General features: G+C 40.0%; 2 protein-coding genes across 4 annotated transcripts; one reads left to right on the plus strand and one right to left on the minus strand.

The window, feature by feature from the left end:
• Positions 1-45: 45 nt before the first annotated feature.
• haus2 (HAUS augmin like complex subunit 2) lies at positions 46-4,582 on the minus strand. Of its 3 annotated transcripts, none has more exons than XM_088925827.1 (7): positions 4,505-4,582; positions 3,893-4,008; positions 3,514-3,606; positions 3,250-3,319; positions 2,812-2,944; positions 2,120-2,228; positions 46-521 (listed from the first exon to the last, which is right to left on the minus strand). In XM_088925827.1, the coding sequence occupies exons 2-7, from the start codon at positions 3,977-3,979 to the stop codon at positions 402-404; spliced, it is 612 nt and encodes a 203-aa protein (XP_088781953.1). In that variant the 5' UTR covers positions 3,980-4,008; positions 4,505-4,582; the 3' UTR covers positions 46-401. The 3 variants fall into 3 exon arrangements, with proteins under 3 accessions (XP_088781953.1, XP_088781951.1, XP_088781952.1); XM_088925825.1 differs by having other exon boundaries at positions 3,893-4,075; positions 4,505-4,565; XM_088925826.1 differs by having other exon boundaries at positions 3,893-4,078; positions 4,505-4,565.
• A 2,942-nt stretch (positions 4,583-7,524) lies between these two features.
• lrrc57 (leucine rich repeat containing 57) lies at positions 7,525-13,393 on the plus strand. The gene is made up of 6 exons (XM_088925732.1): positions 7,525-7,712; positions 8,373-8,625; positions 9,729-9,864; positions 10,767-11,035; positions 11,562-11,747; positions 12,580-13,393. Exons 2-6 carry the CDS (start codon positions 8,542-8,544, stop codon positions 12,619-12,621), a joined length of 717 nt encoding a protein of 238 aa, XP_088781858.1. The 5' UTR covers positions 7,525-7,712; positions 8,373-8,541; the 3' UTR covers positions 12,622-13,393.
• The last annotated feature ends 112 nt before the right edge of the window (positions 13,394-13,505 follow it).

Consider the following 13,505-nt stretch of genomic DNA (forward strand, 5'->3'; position numbering starts at 1 on the left):
AAATCTTAAGTAATATATGAATAAATGGACTCTACCAGCAAAGCAATAGTTAAAACTGCATGGGATTTATTTATAAAAGAGATTAATAAGAAGACATTTTAAAATATCATTAGCCAAACAAGCATGAGTCATAACAGTGGAAACCGTAAAATGTATTAATACAGAATATCAAGGAACATACCATTGGTTAAAAAAAGTCTTCCTCTTGATTGTTTTTAAGGCAAAAGATGTGGTCCCGAATTACTTATTGTGAACACAATGCTTACACTTTAATTATGAGTAGAAGTCAGTAATAAGTAAAAGTAATAAGTGTACAAAAACTATGAATATCCTGTTTTAAACTGATTCCTATATTAATGATGATAATACTAGAGGTGCTTAGAAGTATACTTTCTGCATTGTTAGTGTTTTTCTGGTGATTGTTTTGGGGCATTAATCTGTAGATCCTTCCACTGTAGAATTTGCTTAGACAGCTCTTCCACATCTGACACCAAAGACAGGAGCTGAGTGAGAGCATTATCCTGTGGGGGAGAAAAAAAGGATTCCTACTGATATCAACATTCAGTGACAAACATTGTTAAGGCTCTACCTAAATTGTTGTATAAATATACTCTACTGGAAGCAAAGAAGGAAAAATACAGAAAAGGTAATTATATTTATTTAATAAGTGCATTCATTTTTCAAAACTTCAACTGAATTATTTTCAGAAATTTAATGAAGACAACTTTAAGTAATGTAAAACCTCTGTAACATTAAGGATTTTTACTATGCTTGTTTTCACAGAAAATAATCTTGGGGAAACTTGTTTGCAAAACAGCCTCTGTGATTAGAATTGTTTTTCAAACTGTACTTCCTTATAATACGTTAATAGTTTCCCAAAAGTTCTTCTGTATTTCAGAACACCTTTATAGATTAAAAACAAGCCAAATTCCACTACTCTGAACATTACAATTAAATAGCAAATTTGTGACTTGCTATCAACATCACATCAGTCTCACCATTTGTATGCATATCTGTATTAACTGACTGTTTTTGTCCTAATGTGTCTTTGCAGAAAAGAGAAAAGTGGAGTATAGTTAAATATACTTAGTTTTGTCCTGCTTTCCAAAAGATTGGTTGTCTCACTAAATGTAGAATACAAGGTACCACATCCGAGATTCTGAGTGATCAAAATGCATGGATATTTTGTCAATTTGGGGGTTCCAGAGAGAAGTCAGGAAAAACAAACATTGCAAATCCCATCATCTGATATCATGCATCGACAGGTGAACATCAAGCACAGAGATTCTATATCATGCAGAGTTACTGTTTGCTCAAGTTGCATCATGCATTTTGCAATAAGAAATGTACATTGCAAAATATTTAATAATAATTCCTTAGTTTATATAGCGCTTTCCTGGACAATCCACTAAAAGCGTACAGTGTGCCAGTATGCTCCCCACACACCAGCTATATGAAATCACAAACTGAATAGGGCCCTAGCTGTTATGCTTTTCACTCCCCTTTGGATTTTTGTCTTCACTTTTGCAATGCTGCAGCTATAAATGAATTCCTGATGGTGATACTTGTTATTTTAGAATACAAACATATTTAACACACTGATGTCTTATTTTGATCAAGATATTCAGTATCCAAAGAGCAATTCATGCAGTTGTATGCCTAAGGAACTTTGAGTAACAGATGGTGGGAGAAGTTTCGCTCTTAACTGTAGGATGTGGTAATTTGCCAATTTAGCCAGCAGGAGGAACTGGCTACTAAGATGCAGTTTTTGGAACAGCTGTTTGTTACAGGTTGTAAAAAAGGCCTGTCAGAGAAACTGGCCTTCAATATTTTTTTTTTTGCTTGGTATTCCTAAGAAATAAATTAGGCTCAGATTATGGCCCAGGGATAGTCCTGGTTCTGGAGTGTTGGCATGTCTGCAGGTTTTCATTCAAACCATGCTCTTAACAAACTCAATCAGCTCAGTTCTGGTTTAATAGGACCAATGTAAAAGCTTCTCCCATTGTTTTAGGAGCTGGTGCTTTGAAGAAACCTAGAAAACCAGCAGACGCACTGGCCCCTCCAGGACCAGGGGTGCCCACCCCTGCTATAGCCACTTGAGATAACTGAATGCACATACCAGGCTGGCCATGGACTGGCCAATGTCAGGAATGGAGCGCGTTGTCTGCACCCTGCTCTCCAGGTTCTTGATGAAGTCTGCGGCCATACCTACGAGCTGCACCACATACCTGCAGCGGGGAAGATTGTAATATAGGTGTAATTTCGGGAAGTCTGACTGCACATTTCACCACACGGATTCAATAGAAACGCCTGTACCCACCCGCCGGGGTGGCTGAGGTGGGCTTGACAGAAACATATTCATGTAGGCAGCTGCGCCAGCATGCGTAGCCTGCAAAGGAGCAGGTAAAGAGCTATTCCATGCTGAAAGAAAAAGAAAGCTCCACAGCCAAAATGTTGTGTCTCTTTTCTTTCGCTTTCAGCATGGAATAAACCCTTACCTGTTCCTTGACAGAAACATGTGCATAGTACCCCCTTGGAGATTCTTCTGGCTTGGCAGCTTGTTTGCTTTCTGGCAGGGGGTGAAGGTTCCCCCTCTTATTGCTGTTCCAAGTGAAGCAAGAGGGGTGGCCATCATAATTAAGGGAAGACCCTGGGGCCCCTTTCCTCTTTTTGACATCCCATTGACATCAGTATCAACTAATAATCTTCTACCAGGTTGTAGAGTTACAGACTTGTCAAGATGTCATTCCTGGAAGAAAACTATCAAATTGCAGTTTGTCTTTAACACTGAAGGGCTACCTCTATACTTGCCTGTGCAGGTTGGCCTCAACGGGCAGATTCTTCTGGCAATGTGGTTTCATCAGCCTTTGCCAAAGACTCCTACGTTCATGCAATACTTCCTGCAAATGGGAGGTGAACTGCTGCAGGGCCTCAAACTTCTTGGCTGGAGAAACAATAACTTCCATCACTGTCCAAATCATTTTAAAACACGCAGCACCGAGACGAACTCAAGTCCCAGCTCTTCTTAAAAATGTCAATGTAACCACTGCAGGAGTTAATTTAACATTACAAAGACCAAAACAGTGAAGCATTTAGCTTAATACATTCTTCACATTACTTTAAAGTAAGTGAAGTGAACATTTTGAGCATTAACATCTCGTAAATCTCTACTAGAAGCCAGAAAAGTATATTCAAGCAACTCTCCTGGAGGAGACTGTATTGCTACCAAGTTGGACATGTACCACCTACAGAGATAAAAGCTGTGAGTGACCTCAGCTCCCTCTTTTTCTAGCTGTAAGAGTTCCACTTCCAGGCTTTTCTGAAAGCAAGAAACAACACACAATGAGAAGCATTCTGTGAAGTACAGGCGCGACAACTTGAGCAACGCGAAGGGAACCCGCCCTTTCCAAAACGGACTGAAAACATTCAATGATTCAGGTGCGAGGAAAAAAGAAAGGATACTTTTTCAGAGAAGTGAGAAAACAAGTAGCGTCTGCGGAGGTCAGAGGTTACCTCGTTAATGTCGTGCCTCAATGCTGCAACTTGTTCAGCTTCAAGGAGTTGAGGAGAGAAGACAGTTATGTCTCTGGGGATGCCATCCACGTCCTGCAACACAGCAGGGAAGCCGAGTAAGCATCTCATTACCATTTGCATTATGCTTCAGTTCACACCACTAGCATAAAACATAAGGAAAAGGAACCCCGAGGAAAAGTGACGCAATTTTGTCAAATACCATGTCTCAGGGGAAAAAAATAATACGTATCATTTAAAAAAGTGAAGTGGACTGAACCTAGAATATACAGCTGTATACATGCTGAAATCCCGTGTACACTTCAGATTGATTCGTTTGAGTAACGTCCGGTGGCTCGGTTGAAAGCTGTTCTACCCTCACCTCAGACAGCGCTCCGGAAGCCACACATCTGGCCAGCACCTGGGCTGCAGGGGTTACGGCATAGGGCGCCGGCACCCAAGGATTCATCTCCAGGGCAGGGACGCGCAGCTCATCAACTGAAATCATCACCGGTATTATTCGGCACTGAATAACAAGCACTGACCGGTAAAGACGACAAAGGCACTGCTGGTGATGGTGATGGAACAGAAAAATGCAAGACGAATAAAGATACATCTCAGACGTTGCACTTACTTCCAACCCGTTAACTTACTGTAAGTACAAAACATGTACCGGTAGTGGTTATGTTTACAGTTTTTTCATACAACCCAAAACCGTTAAAAATGTAATGGAATGAAACAAAATCATTTAAATAAATTAGACTAAACATTTGCAAAAATCTGAAAGCCGTCGAACGCACAATTACTGACATTTTTAGTGCAGTTCTTTTTGATTCAGCTTGGAGGAGACAATACATTTTCTTAATCCCCATTTAAAACTTTAAATAAAACAAGACTCATATTTCGCCGCTGGTAGGTTCGCTAGAATATATCACCTTAGCGTGTTTGAGAACAGGAGGATCCGTGTTGTAATACAACATAACAATAATCTCACCTAAGTTTGATCTTATTTTCCCTCCGCAGTCCCATCACTGCCATTCTATTTTAAACAATCCCGCATCCGCCTCTTTTTTGCGCACACTGATGACGTATTTTAAAAGCGATTTGGTCATTTATCAAATTTGTTTCCTCGCCTAGCATAATAATACAAGACATTTGCACAATTTTAATGTCAAATCACTTATTTTATTGCAGAATTAGTTGCAAAATAAAGATGAGGTTTACTGCGGCTGGTATTTTTCAGTTTCTAAAATAATAACATGATAGCACGAACGTGAACAACATTTTCCCATGTTGTCAGTGCCAGTCTTGTTTGAGGGTTCAAGGTAAAAGTTCCGTGAAGTTGGCCCCCCTAAAGACAGCACAAACGATTAAACCCACTGAATTCGTTAGTGCTACGTTTGTGCCGGTTTGTGTCGCTGTTTGTGTGGCTTTCGTTTCAGAGATATAGCGTCTTATTTTTCGGGTAATCACGTGACTATCTACAAGGACATTTACAGGTACCAACAAACTCGGTACTTGAACTCCTGATTGTGATGAAAACAATGGGGGCAATTTGTTTTCCGAGTCTGGTCGGGTGGGGTGGATGTTTCAGTATATTTCAATATAGCGCCTTCTTTTCCTGCCTGTGACGTCACTCTGTGACGTACAAAACAGTCAAGTCACAACCACCAGTTCAGTTGTGATCTTTTGATCAGTTGACCCCAGACTTTGCAGCCTTTACACGAATAAACAGTCTTATATTTAGGGAGGAGTTACTATGTTAGCTCATTGGGTAAGGTGTTTTCTTTTAATTTTTAACCATGTTCTCGAAAATGTATTGCTTGTGTACTCATTTCATCGGAGACACCAGTTTCCAAATTACCGCTGGTACAACACGAGAGCCCATATTCACATTTTTAGGTATTAGTTTCAAGATCGAAATAATTTAACAATAAAAACAAAATTGAAAGCACTAGCATAATAATATAATGATCACAGACTTTACATTTCTATTCATTTGTGAAGTACAAAGCAGAAGGTGTTTCCCCTACCTTAAATATACGATTAAAATTGTTCAAATACCATGGATTCATTACAGAAAGCAGCGGAGACAGTTATATTGCAAATAAAAAAAATATTTATTTCGAAGAGTACTGGACATTGTGAATCAATAAATACGTTAAAAAAATAAGCCGATGTAGTTATTTTGCAAATAAGTAAAGCATTTTAAAAATAGATTCTCATTGACCGTAAACAAGCCGATCCACCTGGCGCTGCTAGCCTGAACAGCTCTCAGACCCGTGATTGGCTAAACCCCAGAACAGGTCGGGCCACGATTGGGTGAAGAGTGAGAATCGACACTCTGATTGGGTAAAGCGCCACAGCGGAAGTTCTGTGTAACGTGTGTGCTGTATGAGCACGCTGGAAATACAGAAACACATCCATAGGTTTCCAATTTCTGATCAAGCTAAGAGGTCGCACTGAGGTCCAAACTGAATAGCAGACAAAGAATGTCATGGCATCCACAGCGCGTTCACGACTCCGATAGCATGTCACGATAGGAGTACGCGCACCAGGACACATCGCGATACCCATTTTGACTGGCGGATCACTGTCAAGGCGCCACTGTTGCAACATTAAGTCCATAAATCGCGATATGACATACCCCAGCAAAAGTGCCCCGCCACCATGTCGCGACATGAAGCCCCCATATCGCGATATGACATACCCCGGCAAAAGTGCCCCGCCCCCATGTCGCGACATGAAGCCCGCATATCGCGATATGACATACCCCGGCAAAAGTGCCCCGCCCCATGTCGCGACATGGAGTCTAAATATCGCGATATAACAACAATTTTCACGCCTATGTCGTGACATGAAGCCCGTATATCGCAATATGACATACACCAACAAAATGCCCTGCCCCCGTGTCGTGACATGGAATCCATATGTTGCCATAGGACATACCCTGGACAGGATATGCTGACCCCATGTTGCGACACAAAGTCCATGTATCGCGGCACGTCCTATCTGGGTATATCATGTCCTGATATGAGACTTTTGTTGCGACAGCGGTGCCAGGGTGGCATGGAAGCAAGGCGCCAGTCGTGATATACACTGCCGCGATATACATGGGGTCCCTATCATGACTTGCTGCGGAGCTCTTGTCGCGATGGTATCCCACAGTTACGCGTTTGGCAACAGAATGTCATGGTAGGGAAAGGAAAGGAAAACGTGCCATAGAAAATAAAAACCATGGATCTTACAATAGCGGTGATTTTACATACATTACAACCACAGGTTTATGTCATAGATGTTAATTTGTTGGCATGCGTCATGTCTTAGTATTATTCACATCTAAGGAGGCTCATATGTTTATGGATGTTGTCTTTAAAATGTTAAGGGTACGAGCTAAACTGTAACAGACGCTTGAACTCGGCAGACGGGGTCACTGGAGGTCAAAGTCACCGTGCATGTTCACTTGATCACCGGAAAACTAAGGCGCTGTACCTCAGGAACGAAAGAAGCACAAACGCTAATTTCGGTATAAACTGGCACAAAAGTAGCACTAACGAATGAGGTGGGTTTAATCATTTGTGCTGTCTGTAGGGGGACCATCTTCACGGAGCTCAAGGTTAACTTCGGTAACAGAATAGAAAGGGTATCTCTTTGGCCCTTCAAACTGTGCATTGTATAGACTAATCATAATTATGTCTTAATTAAATTATAATGTTCAGATTAAAGTACTAACTTCAGGTGAGATTTTTAAAGCGAATATCAAATTAGTCTTTTTTTTCTACGTTTTTTAAAGAGAAGCAGAATTTCATGTGATCCCTTACTCAAACAGTCACGAAACAAATTAATCCCTAGTCTAGCAACGTAGTGTCCTTCCATGTATACCAAAATTTTATAATTAACGTATGATCCAGACCAAGTGTTTGTTTGTTTTTTTCAAAAGTGCAATATACCTTGAACTTTTTAAAATACATGTCAAGATATAAAAAGTTTTAGAGCTTAAAGCTGTTTGTTGCCATTGGTAACATGGCTGCTCGGTGGGCTAGCCCATTTCCTTTCGTCAGCAAGTTTGTCTTTTCTGTTTCCGGGAGATTAAAAACAAAATCTTATTTAGCGGCTTCTGTTCTCAGTTCATGTGAGCCTGTGTTGTTGTAAATAGAGCAATCATCTTAACGCACCGAAAAAAAATCAGCTTTGGGAATCAGGTAACATAACAATCGTTTTGTTTTGTTTCGTTAATGTTTAAAAACAATTGAAAATAATCAACATATTTATTTTGTGTTTTTGTTACACAGCTAAAACCATTGTAGTGCGATCTGTTTGAGAGTGCAATATTATCTGTTGTAATTTGTACGTATATTTCTGCGTATTTCAGAAAATATTGTTTTGCAATAATAAGTTTGCAATAACGTGACTCTGGCGCCTTCCTTGTCATGTTGTTATTTATATAAGTCGTATCAAACTACATTGCTTTGTAGCCTGATTGAAACTTGCACCTAACAGTATTTTTAAATTTTGATCAAGATCAAGGGCGTTCGTCTGTTTCTTTTTTATTTTTTTCACGACATCCTAATAAACCGACATGTTTAATAAAGTATTATTATTAAAAACGTCCCATGTTATAACACTTTAAAGAGAAACAGTTATTTTAACGCTTTCGTGTTACATTGGGCTATTCTTTCAAGTGAGATTGGTAGTGATTTTCCTGGTTTTTTTTTTTACGGGAAAACTATCATTGCACAGTCCTAATGAATCAGGCGAAAGGAAAAACCTTTAGGTGGTACAACAACATAACTGTAGTTATTTCGATTAATAACAGGAATTCATGTATAATTCATCTTGCTCCATGCCCTTTCCCCGTACAGCCTGGAACTGTAAAAAAAACAACACGGAGCGGATTTTCGCGGAGGCTGTGGATAGCAAGAGAGCGAGTGGGAAACTGGGCCCTGTGCATTGAGGAGTGGAGGCGGAGTACTTTCTACCTGGGATCCGTGGAGGCGATTGAAAAGCGAAGCCCAGCAGCGGGGAGCAGGGATGGGGAACAGTGCTCTCAAGGCTCACATTGAGACGTCCCAAAAGACCGGGGTGTTTCAGCTCACCGGCAAGGGCCTGCCCGAGGTGCGAGATAGCTGGCTGCCCTGTCTGTCTTTCTTCAAATGATACTCCCTGGCAAATTCTCCTACACTGTGACAACTGCTTGTGGTTTCCTTATTGTGTGATCTAGTCTGTTGTCCTATTTGCTATTATTTTCAGAGGCTTATAGTCAAAGTGGTTCTGACAGTTTGTGCTGCTGTCTTTCAGCTGCAGTGTCATGGGTTTGAGTCAGGACAGAAGCACCTTCTGTGTGGAAATTGCATGGTCTCCCCGTGACATTTTTTTCTTTACAAACTGGTTTTCTCCTTCCTTCCAAAGACACGTTGGTAGACATTGGCTGTGCTGAATAGCCCTTTCAATGAGGAGCAGGTGGAGGGGTCCTTTTTCATTAATCTACCCTGTCTGGATCAACTCGGCTACTTTTTTTTTTTTACAGGGATTGAAAATGAGGGTTTGGTTTGTTGCCCAGTTTGTATAATGTAGTTCTTTTCTAGAGACCTTCAATGTTCCCATATTCTTCTGAGTTGTCATTCAGTTTCTTAAACACTTTGCTGAAAATGTACCTGAACTCTTACAATAATACTGACATAATCTGTAGACGAAAATGAGCTTACATGTAAAATACTGAATTAATTGCAATGTGTGTTTTTTGATAGACAAACTGCATAATAGTTAAAGCATTTTGATATTGCAAATAGTCTTCTCATTGCAGATTTTTAAAGGTCTTAATGTCCACTTTAGGTCTGTTTGCTCTCTTTTATCCCTGCATGCTTTGTACTTCGGAGTTTTCACTCAGTCTCTTTTGCTGCAGAGTGCTCTGTGTCTTTTTGGCAAGTGTCATGCAATGCTGGGCAGAGTAAACGCGTACTGTAAGATTTCAGCTGCAGTAGTCTCCAGTAGCAACAGCACTCTCCGCAGTATTGTGCTTAGCAGACATCCTACACACTGCATTATCACAACCCAAAAATTCATGAAGGTGTCAGTGCACACATTTTTAGAGACCCTTGCCATATCAGTCCTTTAAAAAAGGTATCAATGTACTTGATACAGTTTTAGGCTGTTGCCTAGTGATAGTTCTCTCTTAGTCTCTCTAGGTGTTTATATCTGTCCATTCTGGTGCATTTCAGTTCCCTGAAGACCTACAGAGACTGTCCAGTAATTTACGGACAGTGGACCTGTCGAACAACAAAATAGAAGTGTTGCCTTCCTTCATTGGAACTTTCCTCAGCCTCAAGAGCCTCACCCTGAACTGCAACAAACTCAGTAAGAGTTTTCAGTGGCTGCTTTGTTAGTTATTTCAATAATACTTACCAAAGGTGTGCTTTACCTTTAGCCCCAGACTCATACAATTATAAGATAACAGTAATGCCAAAATCCCTTTGTAGTGCAGAAGAGATTATATTTTAAGGTTTTCATATAGTGGTGCTGTTAAACCATTTCATTTAGCTGTCACTGTGTTCTACAAAGAAAAAGCATTTAATTAAAGAAGTCAGGACAGGTCTGGTGAAGATGTATAAGAGAGAATTTTTTGCATCAAGAATGTGATGTACAACCATACCTCTTTTTCCGAATATAATTCTTGCCCAGAAACCAATTCTTTCCAGACCCCAAAAATGTCACCCCTGCTTGTGTTTTAAGTAATAAAAAACATCAATTAAAAAAAACATTAATCATACCTAATTACAGTACTTACAACTTGAATTGATTTTTGTGTAATTACACACACTCACAGTTTTCACAATTTTTAACACCTGTAGGGGCCATGAAAAAGTCTAAACCACAAATTTTCTTACATGAAGAGTAAGAGAGCACACAATAACAAACAACCCATGAAGCAAGATGCACTGAACTGTATTGCACGTCTCTAATGCCTCTCGGTAGCCTCTGTGCTAGCTCTCACCCCACACTAGTAAGTGGAATGTGATATTATGAAACAAGTCGTATGACGCTTTCGTCTTCACTCTACATTTGGCAGGGGTATCAACATTTTTCTTCATATTGTTTCTTCGTAGTTTGGAAGTTGGGTTTCATTATTTGAAATTCACATGCTTTGTAGTGTTGAAATTTCATAAAAAGAACATTCATAAAAAGAGGTACGGACGTACAGAATTGCTCTTGAAAATTCTGATGACTTTGTAATGTTTTGTGTGTGTGTGTTTCCTCAGCGAGCCTCCCAGAGGAGATTGGGAAACTGAAGAAGCTGGAGACTCTGCACCTCAATGGGAACCAATTGCAGAGACTACCCGTGTCAGTGGGACAGCTGACTGCGCTGCGCACACTGGGCCTCTCTGGCAACCGCCTGCGAGAGTTTCCCAAGAACCTTGGCAGCCTGCGTCACCTGGACCTGCTAGATCTGTCCAAGAACCACATCCAGGCTGTGCCGGCAGAGGTGGGCACCCTGCAAGCCATCGAGATGAACCTCAACCAGAACCAAGTGAGTCTCCAAGTTAGGGCGCACAACTGAGCAGACCGCAGATGTAAGATAGATACAATCTTATTACTGAACTGACAGTTTGGCAAAACATGCAGATAACACGGCTTGACTTCCCTTTTAGGAATCAGCTGATGGAATGAACCATTTCTTTTTGCAGTCAACCATTTAATCCTTACAGTAGAAACAAATCTTTCTTTCTTAAGCAAAATATAGTCACTGTTTGATGTAATATAATAAGTATTAATGGAGAACAATTAAAATTTCCTTTCCTCAGACACCTTATTGCATTTTACCATTCCCCTAGCTTTGGAAAACAGACCAAGGCAGTTGGTTTTAACAGATAGCAGATAAGCTTTGGGGATGAGGGTTTGCACTACACCCACACAAGTATTCAAGTATTGTGTAAAAGGCTTAACCAAGGTTGTGCTGAGATTGTGATATATTGGAGACCTGTCTGCAGTTTACTTGCAGCAGTTCATCTCGTATCATCTTTGTTTCGTGTTGATGTGCGTCTGCCTGTCCTTAGATCTCTGAAGTGTCCTCAGACGTGTCAAAGTGCCCTCGATTGAAGGTCCTGAGACTGGAAGAGAACTGCTTGGAGCTGTCCTCTGTGCCACTGTCCATCTTCTCAGACTCCCAGGTCTCTCTGCTTGCCCTGGAGGGGAACCTTTTTGAGGTCAAGAAGATCCGGGATCTGGGGGGATATGACAAGGTAAACTGTAGGCACAGCTTCACTATACGTGTCATTCCTTCTCTGTGTCTGCTCTGTATGGCATCTGTACAGCTAGATTGCCCATTGGAGTTGAAAACAGTCCTACTGTTTCCTGCTATGAAACTCCTATTTCTTCTGAAATGCCCTGGGCTGCTGCTCTCTCAACACAACTCTGAAGATATTGAAGTTTGTTTTTGGTACATCCCCTACGAACAATTTTTCCCATATGTCCCCCTTTAAGTATTTATAGAGAGACAATTGTGCATTTGCTGTGGGATTGCTGTACTGCAAAGATATTAATTAGTACAATATTTGATTCCAAAGGTGAATTGTACACACAGTATTCCCGTCTATAAAGTCTGCTGCTAAACCGTTTTCTGTTTCATCTCCTAATGGAATAATTCCAGGTGAAAAGCAGTATGTTTGCATATATATGTTTCTGAGAAGGAATTAAGGTCAAGAGCACTTTTGAAAGCATGCACTTCTAAAGAATATGTAGTATGAATATTAATTTGCTTCTGGCTAATCACAACAGACTACCTGATATTCTGTGGCTGTTCCTTCTAAGATTTATACAGTGTTGTCATTCAGATATTACACTGTCCAAAAATGGGAGAAACCATTTTCTGTGGCTACAGACTCTGACCTTACTGTAAATGTGCACAAAAGCAGAATGGGATGTTTCCAGAGGATTATACTGTACATCTCCTGTAGCTGTTGGACAAGAGCTGATTAATATTTATACCCCAAATTCATTGAGTGTGTATTTGTGAATATTTTCAAGTGCATTTTACTGTGTTTCCTTGTTGAGCTTTCTTGTTTTATTTGGCAGTACATGGAGCGATTCACTGCTACAAAGAAGAAATTTGTTTGAAGTCTGGCTTCTGGAGGGCACTTTTAAGAATGGAGGAGATGGGATTTACAGTATAGCTTCCTCTATACCTGTCAGTAACGGGAGAACAAGGAGAGAGAGGCTGTATGATCTCACAGAGCCATCAGAAGGACAGAGCTACTCGGCTGTCCAGAAGACTGGAGACCACTTCCACAGCACAGAATGCAGTTTTTAACACAAAACTGCATATATATGCATGGGCTACATATAGAGATTTGATTGATTTCTCACTGATAAATTGGTTGAAAAAGGATAGGTCTGTAAGATTAATGCTTTAAACATTTTGGTATGTGATCCTGCCCAAATAATTACCTTTCTCAATACTTAACACTATTCTAGACCTGTGTCTAGAGAAAATTGTGTAAATGTTATTTTTTATTAATTGGCAATCTTTACTATCCACTTTGCTCTCAATACATTGGGCCTATTTCTGAAACAATGCAGGAGTCTCCTGAAACAAGTAAAGTTGTTACCTTTTTTAAAAAATGCAGTGTAATAATGATAGTATTTATATGCATTGCTTGTATGTACTTCAGGTTTTTATAAACATTAAAAACAGCTTCATTAGCAAAAAAAATGTTGGCCCAATGTCTTACGTGCTTTTCTCTTTCGATTGACCTATTTATGAAAGTAGGGGATTAAAAATGACACGACCTCTCTGTGAGCATTTTCTGATGAAATGTTGTGTGTATGCTAATAATAAATTATAAAGTATTTGTATCTATATATTGAAATTAAATGTGTTTTATAACCATACTATTGTTTGATTTAGAAGTGTGTAAAGTGGTGTGAGAATTTAAAGGAAAGCGAGATGATGTAAGCTTTTTGTTTACTACCGAAAGGTCTTCAAAATGTGTTATCGAAAA

This window comes from Atractosteus spatula, chromosome 9, assembly GCF_055471065.1.
Source record: "Atractosteus spatula isolate fAtrSpa1 chromosome 9, fAtrSpa1.hap1, whole genome shotgun sequence".
In the NCBI taxonomy this organism is placed as follows: domain Eukaryota; kingdom Metazoa; phylum Chordata; class Actinopteri; order Semionotiformes; family Lepisosteidae; genus Atractosteus; species Atractosteus spatula.

Coding starts and splice junctions, on each gene's coding strand:
- haus2 (XM_088925825.1), bottom strand. CDS start 4,018: ATGATTTCAGTTGATGAGCTGCGCGTCCCTGCCCTGGAGATGAATCCT. Junction 2,945..3,249: donor CACTCACAGCTTTTATCTCT/GTAGGTGGTACA, acceptor TTGTTTCTCCAG/CCAAGAAGTTTGAGGCCCTG. Junction 522..2,119: donor GCCAGTCCATGGCCAGCCTG/GTATGTGCATTC, acceptor TCTCCCCCACAG/GATAATGCTCTCACTCAGCT.
- lrrc57 (XM_088925732.1), top strand. CDS start 8,542: ATGGGGAACAGTGCTCTCAAGGCTCACATTGAGACGTCCCAAAAGACC. Junction 11,036..11,561: donor TGAACCTCAACCAGAACCAA/GTGAGTCTCCAA, acceptor GCCTGTCCTTAG/ATCTCTGAAGTGTCCTCAGA. Junction 11,748..12,579: donor ATCTGGGGGGATATGACAAG/GTAAACTGTAGG, acceptor TTTATTTGGCAG/TACATGGAGCGATTCACTGC.